Source organism: Helobdella robusta, assembly GCF_000326865.2.
Source record: "Helobdella robusta unplaced genomic scaffold HELROscaffold_41, whole genome shotgun sequence".
NCBI lineage: Eukaryota > Metazoa > Annelida > Clitellata > Rhynchobdellida > Glossiphoniidae > Helobdella > Helobdella robusta.
This window is the reverse complement of record NW_008704941.1, coordinates 451,774-464,273: the sequence shown is the minus strand read 5'-3', so window position 1 is coordinate 464,273 and position 12,500 is coordinate 451,774. Positions and strand designations below refer to the sequence as shown.

The 12,500-nt window shown below is 32.4% G+C and overlaps 1 protein-coding gene across 1 annotated transcript in view; it reads left to right on the top strand.

Annotated features, from left to right (window-relative positions):
• The window catches only part of HELRODRAFT_113902 (hypothetical protein), a gene marked incomplete at its 5' end in the record, with an annotated part of 15,579 nt that extends 6,634 nt beyond the window's left edge, over nt 1–8,945 (top strand). The window contains 13 exons of the mRNA XM_009025343.1: nt 2,402–2,512; nt 2,887–3,062; nt 3,655–3,848; nt 4,230–4,350; nt 4,685–4,761; nt 5,110–5,186; nt 5,524–5,642; nt 6,099–6,226; nt 6,470–6,598; nt 7,593–7,631; nt 8,139–8,235; nt 8,458–8,522; nt 8,685–8,945. Coding sequence (XP_009023591.1) covers nt 2,402–2,512; nt 2,887–3,062; nt 3,655–3,848; nt 4,230–4,350; nt 4,685–4,761; nt 5,110–5,186; nt 5,524–5,642; nt 6,099–6,226; nt 6,470–6,598; nt 7,593–7,631; nt 8,139–8,235; nt 8,458–8,522; nt 8,685–8,729 — 1,378 coding nt within the window. The 3' untranslated portion in view covers nt 8,730–8,945. The remainder of the gene's footprint in view (nt 1–2,401; nt 2,513–2,886; nt 3,063–3,654; nt 3,849–4,229; nt 4,351–4,684; nt 4,762–5,109; nt 5,187–5,523; nt 5,643–6,098; nt 6,227–6,469; nt 6,599–7,592; nt 7,632–8,138; nt 8,236–8,457; nt 8,523–8,684) is intronic.
• Nucleotides 8,946–12,500: the final 3,555 nt, after the last annotated feature.

Here is a 12,500-nt window from a genome sequence, read left to right as displayed (position 1 = left end):
TGGTCGTCAATAAATGTCAAGGGGTGAAATATAGAATCTACTTACTATCAACATTACGGTCTCCTAAATTAAGCTCCGGAGCTGCGGTATTTGAAATCGTCATTGGTATCGACGTGGGTATTATTATGAATGGTTCTTCTTGTTAACATGGATGTTTTGTTACGTCAATTGTAGTATTAAAAAAATCAAATTTGTTTGATGTTAGGAAGTTGATTTGGACTGGAGTTTTGAGCGTGTTTTATCACGTTAGAAATTGGTTTTTTTTTATCTGGCTTGAAACTTTAAAAAAAAAAATGTTTGTCTATTCGTTTTCACTTTCGTTCGTTCACACGTTCGCATGTTTTTCGTTCGTTCGTTTACACTTTCGCATGTTTTTTTGCATGCTCGTTTGTGTGTTAACTCATCTGCTCATGTATAACTTAAATTTTAGTGCTGCAACGAATGGGATTGATTTTCAACTTTTTGCTACTTGTATTCCGACTGCCTGCGATTTCTCACGCTTCAGTGAACTCACGCACGCGCATACAGTACTGAAAAGATATATACACAAACACATGCAAATATAATCTATATACACGTACATTCTACATATTTGGTTGTTTATTATTTTGTTTTTATTTATTAATTTGTTTATTTACATGGAATTATTTACTTTTATTTATTCATGGATTTAATGCACGTTCCTATTGTTACTTTCTATAAAATATTTCTCACAAAATAGCTCGATCCGCTGATTTAAATAAAGGTTCATTATTAGAATTATTATTTTTATTATTATTGTTTTTATTTTCGTTATTGTTGTTTTGTCAAAATTAATGTTATTTCATGTTTATTCTGTATATCTTTATTGAGTTGTTTGTGTATATGTGTTTATGTATGTTTCAGTGTTGGTTTACCTTCATTTTAATGTGCCTTTGTATTTGTATGCTTTATGTATAAATAAATGAATATATATATATATATATATATATATATATATATATATATATATATATATATGTATTTAAATATACTTATGTATTTATGCTTATGAAGCTATGTATTGTATGTGTATACATGTATATGTGTGTATCTGTTTGTTTGTTTGTTTATATTTTGGTTTATATACTCGTTTATATGTTTATGTGTTTATTTGTATGCTTTCCTAACGATACAACATCAACTGAGATTAACAGCTAAAAGTATTTATTTTCTTTGTTTGACATAGTTCATTCATTCGTCCATTCATTCATTCATTCATTCATTCGTTTATTCGTTCGTTCATTTGTTCGTTCATTCATTCATTCTTTTATTCATTTTTTCATTCGTTCGTTTAATCGTTCGTTCATTCATTCATTCATTTGTTCATCCGTTCGTTCGTTCGTTCATTCATTCGTTCGTTCATTCATTTATCCATTCATTCATTCATTTATTTATTCATTCATTTATTTTTTTTTACTTGCTGTCTCATTAACAGTTGTTTAAAAGTTACTGATAACATGATACTGATGTTTAATGATGATGATGATGACGATGATGTGGGTGATGATGACGGTGCTGACGACGACGATGATGATGATGAGGATGTTGACGATGAACAAAGTGATGATGATGATGATGTCGAATAGGATGACGATGATGAAGTTGGATGAAGCGATGTTAAGATGGTATTGATGATGATTACGATGGTAATGATTATGTAGAACGTTACCATAGTAATGATGACGATGATGATGCTGACGCTTTATCCGCAGCTTTTTACTTTTTCTTGCTTAATTTATTTAGCTCTTAATTATTATGATTCATTAGTTTCGTTTATTTGATTGTATTTGTTGTATGAACTCACTCTATAAATAACACCATCATATATATATATATATGTATATATATATATATATATATATATATATAACATTGATGGTTGTTATTAATTTAGATTATATTATTTTAAAATTATAGTTTTTTATTTTTATTTAATAATTAATTATAATTATCTCATTAGTTTGAATCTATTTGTCGTCAATAATAATTTGAGGCCAACAAAAATTTGTGGCTTTCAAATTATTGAATTCTTATATTTTTTCATTTTAAATACCTTTCCACTAAGCTAACATTTGTTTTTCTATTCATAACATCGTCAGCAGCAGCGTCTGTACTTGTGTCGTCAACATCATCACCACCAACATCATCATCATCTTTATCATCATTATATCATCAGCTTCATAGCCATCTCTGTGTTTTTTCATAGCCCTCACATCTATTGTTATCATCAATCTTTTAAACGCCACCAACGTTTTCATCTTAATTGTTCATCATCATTATTTGTAATATCATTATCACCATCAACAGCATCACCATCAGCAACATCACCATCATCATCATCATCGTCCTCATCGTCATCATCATCATCGTCAGATCTCAGAGGAGTTCAAGGCCAGTTGTACCAGACGACGTTAGAGGATGATGAAACATCTACACTGGGACCTGTCGGTGCTGGCAAGGAGATTGAATACTTCTTTGCCTCAGATGCCAGGTTAGGCGATTAGGAAAGTTAGGGATGTGCGTTTGTTGTCGGTGGCGTTGTTATTGAATAGCGAATTTGTTTTTTTTTTAATATTTTTTAAATTAGATTGTTTTTAAAAAGTTTTTATCTTCATTTTTCAAATTTTTGTTAGAATTTAATTTGCAACTTGTAGAATATGCATGCCTTAATCATATAGAAAAGAAATTAAAACGAAATTAAATGTACAACATCAATTTCGCTTTACCATTTTAAAAGCATCAACTCCCAACCAACTAGCCAACCGGCTAACCATCCAGCTAACTATCCATCCAACCAGCCAGTCAATCACCATAACAAAACCATCGTCATCAACTAGCCAACCACCAACACAACACAACACACAGTGCAATCGTCGAGCACACAAATCAGGTGATGTACCTGGAGGACAACGACGTGGCGGCTGTAGGTCGCAACGGCCAGCTGACCATCCATAGAATTAGGAACAGCTCGGACGACCCACACATGCCACTGAGTAGAGAATTGACGACGGTTAAGTTGGAGATACAACAACTCATGAAAGGTTGCCATCCTGCTGTTTGTTATCTTTGTTTTATTTTATATCGTTCAGGTATCAGTGTTTGCGTGTTTTTTTTTGTTATCATTTACCTGTAGATTTTGTTAGTTACCGTGTGGCTTATTTTTTCATCTTGTTGTATGGGCGTTTGCATATTTTTGTTTGTTTGTTTGTTTGTATGTGTGTGTATGTTTCAAATACTGTTCGTTTGTGTACCATTTTCATCATCAGAATGATCGCAATTATATTTCATCTAGTGCACCAGCTACACAACTCTTATTAAGCATTCATGCTTTATATCATCATCACCATCATCATTACCACCACCACCATCATCATCATCATCATCATCACAGTTATCATCATTATCATCACCATCATCACCATTATTATCATTATCATCACCATCATCATCATTGTTCTCGTACCGATTATTGGCAACATTGTGATTATAATCAATATGAATCTTTTCATATTTTTATATCGTCATCATCATCATCATCATTATCTGAATCATCATCATCATCATCTGAATCATCATCATCTTCGTCGTACTTATCAGTTTAATCATCGCCATGTTAATGACCGCCCCCGAAAGGAAACTTCCGAACGTACATGCAAAAAGAGATCTTCGAGCAGTCGGAATCAGTGCTGAACACGATGCGGGGCAGAGTGAACTTTGACACGGACCAGGTCTTGCTGGGGGGGATCAAGGATCACCTGTCGGAGATCAAGAGGTGCAGAAGGCTGCTTTTCATTGCTTGTGGTACCAGCTACCACAGCGCCATCGCTGTTAGTGTTCCGACCTACCAGTGAATATTATTATCGGTGCTGTTTTGAATGTTTTTTGAAAAGTTTTTTGCCGAAGTAGTAGATCAAGTAAATATTTACCTACTCATATATTCTGCGAATCACTTAAATTTTAAAGTCGACAAAGTTGTAAATACTTTAATACGCGAAGATACGATTGTAAACACGTGTGTGTACTCTACAGTAACATCCTTTACATTAGCTTTTGCGTACACTCACACACACACTCACCTATTTATAGATACATACGCATCCGTATACACAAACATCCACTCACACATACAAACATGTTCACACACACAAACAAACAAACATGTACACACACACACACAAACATGTACACACACACAAACAAACACACAGACAAGGCAGCTCTTGGAAGAATTGACTGAATTGCCAGTGATGGTGGATCTAGCCAGCGACTTTCTGGACAGGAACACACCTGTTTTTAGGGATGACGTATGTTTCTTCATCAGCCAATCAGGTCAGAGGATGTTTTTAATAATTATTTTTCGTATCATTTTATTCTACGTTATAAAATTGATTTAATATATTGGTTGAACTTATTGAATGAAATTTGGTTGATACTTTGTTAACAAACAAACAAACAAACAATCAACCAACCAATCAAACAATCAACCAACCAATCGATCAACCAGCCAATCAACCAATCATTTAACCAATCAAACAATCGACCAATCAATCAACCAACCAATCAAACAATCAACCAACCAACCAATCAAACAATCAACCAACCAACCAATCAAACAACAAACAAACAAGCGAGAGACGATGACGAATATTTAAACACCTTCCAGGCGAGACAGCAGATACACTGTTGGCACTGAGGTACTGCAAGCAGAGGGGAGCGCTCATTGTCGGCATCACCAATACTGTCAGTCTATCATTGTTTTCGTCATCCACCTACCCATCTATCACCGCCATTCATCCATCCATCTATTCATCTATTCATTCATTTATCTATCCATCCATTCATCTATCTGTCTGTCTATTTATCCATTGAACATTTTTTTTAATTATCTAAGTACCGCTTATTCTATTGCTTATCCATCGATCCACAATTCATTCATTCATTGGTTCATTCATTGATTCATTCATTCGTTCGTTCTTTCATTCATTTCTTCATTCGTTCATTCATTCATTCGTTCATTCATTCGTTCGTTCGTTTATTCATTCATTCATTCATTCACTAATTCATCCATCCGACCATCTGTCATGAAAGGTGGGCAGTAGCATATGCAGGGAGTCGCACTGCGGTGTGCACGTCAACGCAGGGCCTGAAATCGGAGTGGCCAGCACTAAGGTGACGATGATGATGATAATGATGATGACGACGATGATGATGATGACAATGATGATGATGATGAGGAGGAGGAGGATGGTGATAGTGATACACAGGATGATGAAAATGATGATGACGACGATGATGATAATGATGAGGATGGTTATGATGATAGTGACACACAGACATGATGATTTAGATGTTTATAGTGATTATTTTGCTGCTAGTAAAAGTTTTATAAAAATTAATTGCGGAAATTTTCACTTGATTATTATTGTCCTCAGATCTTCATAATAAATGTAATCACATTTTAATCATCAATGATTTAGTCACGCCATTTTTATCACTACATTTCAAGGCCTACACTAGTCAGTTCATATCATTGGTCTTGTTCGGGCTGATGATATGCGATGATAAACTTTCTATGAGAGAGAGGAGGCATGTTATCATTGCTGCCCTGAAGAAGTTACCTGGTTGGTTGGTTGGTTGGTTGGCTTACTGGTTGGTTGGTTGGCTTACTGGTTGGTTGGTTGGCTTACTGGTTGGTTGGTTGGCTTACTGGTTCGTTGGTTTGCTTTCTGGTTCGTTGGTTGGTTGGCTTACTGGTTGGTTGGCTTACTGGCTGGATGTTCAATGGGATAGTTGAGTAACAATAAATAGTTCACACAGTACTAAAGGCAAATTTTTTAACTTTTATCAAACACAAATCATACACCTTATGTATGTATGTACGACTGTACGTACTGTACAATGTATGTATGTATGTACATTGTACACATGGGAAACAAGGTATGGAATCTTTCTTGTAACATACAAAACACTATACTAGCGCTTTTCTGTTATACATCGTGGTGACACTATATTAATATCAAAATAATAATAATAAATTAATTAAAATAATAATAAATAATTTAATTAATTATTTTCAGATCAAATAAAAGAGGTTCTTTCAATGAACGATGAGTTGATCAAACTGGCAGAGGAGTTGTACCTGCAGAAGAGTCTCCTGATTATGGGTCGTGGGTTCAACTACGCCACCTGCCTTGAAGGAGCTCTCGTGAGTTTCTCTATACTTATTTAACTGGCAGTATTTTTTTATTTTAACTATTTCCATTAATTAAATACTTTTCATTATTTTTAGTTTAATTACATGACCAACCGTTCAACCATCCAACCAACCATCCACAACCAACTAGCCATTTAACCACAACCAACCAACCATTCAACCAACCAACCATCTAATGAACCAACCAACCATCTAATGAACCAACCAACCATTCATTCTACCAACCGCCTCTAGAAAATAAAGGAATTAACGTACATGCACTCGGAGGGCATATTAGCGGGTGAGTTGAAGCACGGACCCCTTGCCCTTATCGACGAGGCCATGCCCTTGCTCATGATTGTTCTCAGGGATCCAGTTTATAAGGTTGCGTGGACCCAATGTACCACCTAGTGACGTCAAACAGTTTTTTTGTTTCTATGTTTTTGTTTTGTATTTTGTTTTACGGTTTTGTTTGTTTTTTGTATCAAAAACCTTTTTTGGGAACAAAGAGCAGCGATGATAGTTGGTAACAAGATGACTAGTTTTGTCGAAATAAAGAAAGGTGTTAGGCAAGACTGTGTATTCTCTCCAGACCTGTACAATCTCTACAATGAGATCATCAAAGATAGATAATCTATTGGAGACGTGAATATTAACAATGTAAGATGTGTTGATGACACAGCTGTTAGAGCAGATTCAATGGAAAAGCTGCAAACAATTGTTTCCAAACTGGTTTTTGAAAGTGAGGCTTGCAAATCAACATCAACAAAACAGAGTGCACGGTTATCAGTAAAAGCGAAACCCCACCGATCATCTCCGTAATCATTAATGGTTAATGGTAATGAAACAAGTTAACAGCTTCAATTAAAGCTGCTGAGATGTGGTTTTTGAGGAGAAGAATTATGAAAATTAGTTGGACATCTCATACTGCGAATGAGGATGTATTAAAACAGTCCGGTTATGAAAAGAGGATATTACTACAGATAATCAAACGGGGGCAGTTAAAGTTTTTTTGGTCACATCATGTGGAAGGAAAGAATGGAAAATCTAACAACTACTGAAAAGATTGCAGGGAAAAGAGATCGCGGTCAACAACGAATAACATTCGTGAAGTCCTTGTGTCACATGTTGAATATCACCACATTTCAACTACTACAAAGTGTCAAAGATCGGGTTTTTTGTGGAGGTCGATGGTCGCCAATGTCCTGAAAAGATAAGACACTAGAAAGAAGAAGAATCTTTTGTTCGTTCTTTATGTTTTTGTAGTTTTGTATTAGGTTTTTGTTGGTTTTGCTGTTCATTTTTTATTAATTATACTTGTTATATTATTTTCCTGATTATGTTAATTAACCAATTAAATGAATCATTTTTTCCATAGAAATGCATGAATGCACTTCAGCAAGTTAAAGCGAGGAATGTTAGTAGCGTTGTATTGTATTCAATTGATTGTATACTGATTGTATTCAATTAGTCAATATTATACAATTTTAATATTATATGGTACAAGATATTATATAATACAAATTCTATTAGAAATAAATAAAAATAAATATATATATATGTATAAACAATTTTATCAATGGCAGCCTCACTTGCAAATTTAACATGTTAAAGGTTGTTTGTTGCAAATTATTAAAGTTTATGTAGCGCTAAACTTTTAAATAACGACATGTAGGACTCTGTATTGCATATTATTATTAATGATAAATGATAATTCGGATGAACGCTAGTCATCGTGCTAAATGTATGCAACCAGTGCTCCACCACTTTCAAGGATTTTCATAATAAATATAAATTATGTTAATTAATATTATTCTAAATATAATTATAAGTTAATATACGATTAAATAATTATAAGTTCATATGCGATTAGGCTAAAATAAGCCGAAAAAATATGTTGATAGTCATATTTTTGAATGTCAAGGGCAATCCAATAGTGATATGTAACAAGGGCGACGAGGAAACGAAGAAGAATGCCTACAAATCCATCGAAATTCCTGAAACTGTAGACTGTATTCAAGGTTTCGTCATCTTTATCATCATCTTCATCGTCGTCATCATCACCACCAACATCTTCATCATTATCATCATCATCTTCATCGTCGTCATCATCACTACCAACATCTTTATCATTATCATCATCATCTTCATCATCATCATCTTCTTCTTCATTGTCGTCGTTTATTTTCAAAGATTTAGAAAAAATAATTGTATGTAATAATTTTTTGATTTTTTTTTCTCAGGCATTCTATCCATTATCCCCTTACAGCTGCTATCACTGCACATTGCCGAGCTAAGGGAATATGATGTGAGTCTAGATCCTTCATCATAATTATTATTAATTATTATATTATGTTTCAATAATACCATTATTATTCATGACCACTATGTTTGTAATTATAATATTATGTTTGTGTACGTATTATTTAAAAACTAAAAAACTAACAATGGTAATATTTTCTATTTTTAGGTTGACATGCCTCGAAACCTGGCCAAATCTGTAACTACTGAATGATTGGTTGATTTAAAAAAAATCGCAGTTTGGCGTGTGTGTCTGTGTGTGTGTGTGCGCGTGATTGGCTGATTATTGAAAGTAAATGAGCACGTGATCAAATGATCAACAAAAAAATATCAATTTAATGTTTGATGCATCTACATTTTGTTTATCGGTGTCTATCTGTATCTTCTTTTATGTGTTTGTGTGTGTGTGTACATGTGTGTGTACATGTGTATTTATTATTTTTGTGTATTATTTTTACATTCAATGGTTGTTGCTAGTTATTTATTGTAAATTGGTTACATCAGTTTCATATTCTTCACGGGATATTCCTAAATTGTGTATATCTCTCTATGTACAATACCAGAGACTCGTTATTCATGCTAAATCAATGATGGAAGTGTTTGTGTTGACATTATTCACATTAGTTGAATGGTTCTAGTTGCTTCGAAAATTTGTTTATTTTCCTATTTATTTATTTATTTATTCATTTGTTTAATTTTTTTATCTGTCCCAATCAATACTTTTATTTCTTGCCAGCAACCAAATTAATTGAATTAATTAAATTAAATTAGAATTAATTATCTCTCTCTCTCTCTTTCTCTCTCTCTCTCTTTCTCTCTTTCTCTCTCGCCATGATGTTAATGGCTCTTTAATCTAAATGTTTTTTTTTAGTTAAACCGATTCTTTTGATTAATCTGTTGAAAATTGTAAAGACGGAATCTCCGTTACTACTACGCCATATCATCTGAACCTCTTGTAAATAATTTTACTTTCCGTTTAATATTTTTTATCCGCGCAAGAATTCGAACTCTGGAATATTGTTGTGACATAAGCTAATGCGTTGTTTAATTAACGTTGTTATTGGTCGTCAGTTTTGTGTGTGTGTGCGCGCGCGCGTGTGTGTGTTTGGCATGTAAGTGAAGTGTGTGGATGATGTGTATTGGGCAAGTGTGTGTGCTTATTTGTGTGTATGAGTGTGTGTGTATTTGGCATGAAACTTGTTGGTATTAATAATATTCCATTGACATTTTACAATTCACTGAATTCCTAGCACACGGTCCTCGTCGGTATGTACTGTTTTTATTTGATCGATCTATCATTTGTAATGGGACCACTACCTGTAAGAGATGATGAAATTTACTTGAAATGTATGCTGCACTCTCTTTAGATGTCCTTTTTTTCAGTTTTTTTGGGGGGTAGAGATGTATACTTATTCGCATAATTTAATTTTTGTGTCTTGTGTGTGTGTGTGTGTGCGCGCGCGTGTGTGTGTGTGTGTTATAGAATGCATGTATATAATGTGTACACCGCACATGCATGCAGAAAGAAATAATAGGATTTAAACGAATTCTACTTTTAAATACTTCCATATGTTCTGTCGTGTTTCGATGATTTGGTGATTTTTCTGTGGTTAATTATTATTATTATTGTTATTATTGCTGTTGTTGTTGTTGCTGTTGTTGTTGTTTAGTGGAGAGATTAAAGGAATCTTGATGCTCGTGTTTATATATATATATATATATATATATATATATATATATATATATATATATATATATATATATATATATATATATATATATATATAATTTTTGCGCCATCGATCGATGACGCATTTATTATTATTATTATTTTAGTTTGTTGGTTTCATTTTTTTTTGTTTTATTTTTCTTATTTCGGTCTTTCATACATGTGCATGATTTAATTAATTATAGTTAATTATAGTTAATTAATTAATTTTCAATTGTTTGTAATTACTTACTTAATTATTTAATTATGACGAACGTTGATTAAATATTGTTAACATTTTTTTCGTTATTATAGTTAGTTTCGGTTTCCAATGAACAATAGATGAAAGATGACCATTATTGTTTTCTGTTTTCCTTAAAACTTTTTGTAATTGTAATTAATTATAATTATTTATAATTATTTATAATTATTTCTTAATTTATCACAAACAAATTGCGGTTTTTCTTATTACCCTCTCTTGTTAGTTTTACCTTTTCAAAACTTCTTCAATAATTTTTTTTTGTTTGTTTATATGTGTAGCTAACCACAATTCTTATCGTTATTGGTGGTAATTTAGTTTATTTTTTTATATTCATTTTTAAATTATTGGTTAATTATATCGTATATCATTTTTTAGATTAATTAATTAATTTACTGGTAATGTTTAATTAATTGGGTTTTCTGTCAGTTTATTATTTGTTATTACTTCATTGTGATATCATTCACTTTGGAAAATAAACAATAAGAAAAATGAACTAAATTAACGTCATCTCGTTTCTACTAGTATGGCATGTCAATCTTTCTGATCATGATACGACCTCTCGTATTTCCTACCGACGTAAATTGTTTTTACAACGTAATCGTCTTCCAATTCTACCCTTTTGTGACCGGATTCTGTTCTACTTAGATTTATATTGCTTCTATAATTTGGGTTAAAATTTTGATAGGAAGAAAGGCAGATTCAACTTCGTTGGAAAACAATTTGAAATTCACGTTATCTCAACATCAGAGAGCGCAAAAAATATGAAAAAATTTGTGACAGTCCAAAATCTTTTTCAATCGTCATCTAATTACTTTCAATTTGTTGGCGTTGTTTCGCTTGATTTGTTCAGTGCGTCTGCGTTCGACTCTCAAAGCCTTTCCGAATGTCTCTTAAATGACTTTTAATTTTTCTTAAATGTTCAAAGGGGTTTAAGCGTATGATCTTATATTTTTCTCAAGAAGGTATTCTCTGAAGGTTAAGTGCCTATGTCCCGGACCTACTAATCTGTTCGTTTAACGCGCATTTTTTCAATACTTCACAAATCACACTCATCATTTTTGTCAATAGGTTACGAGAGCTCTTAGTAAGAGATCCAATCATAAATGAAAACATCTTTCAGAATATTCACCATTTTGTGAAAAATATCTATCTATATTTGTAAAGAAGCTTTGAATTATAACTATAAAGCAGGCACTTATTTAGGAGTGATCAAGCTTTAAAATGTTCACTGACATGCGTGCAGTTTACTTTTTGGTCTACTTATGCCAAGGCAATTACTTCGAAAAAATTTTTATAATAATTCATTAATATTTTTTATTTCGAAACATTCAAGTTTTTCTGCATTCGTCGCAGTACAAACTACAAAATATGGCAAGAGACAACAACAACAAAAGTATAACGTAAAAATCTACACGTTGATTGAAACCTGTCTGCCTTCTTGTCTGACCATGTTAGACATAAAAATTTGATAGGACAGGCTCGTATTCAATGAAAAAAGTTTATAAATTTTTCAGAATTTTCGTGCATAGGCTGACGTGGCAATTGATTAAATATTGCTTATTTTCTTCTTTATTGAAAATATTCATGCAAGAATTAAGACAAAATATTAAATATTAGCCGTAATTTGTGTTGTTGTTTGAATCAAACTCTTGTGATTAGATGAAAGTATCACGTTCAAACTCCACATTTAATAGACAATCGGTTCAGAAGTTATTTTTGCCCTTAGCGTAGAGTCTTAAAAATGAACATTTGAACTTAAATGTAGATACGGGCTTATAACATATATATATATATATATATATATATATATATATATATATATATATATATATATATATATATATATATAAATTTATGTATATAATCAGTTGTATTTAAAATATGCAACGAAATATGCGTGTAACAGCTATAACAACTTTTAATAAAAATAACGTTTATTATCTTTGCATTTATAGAAATAGAACTTACGTGATATATATTATTACATTGTAGACATTGGAATTAAACACACACAC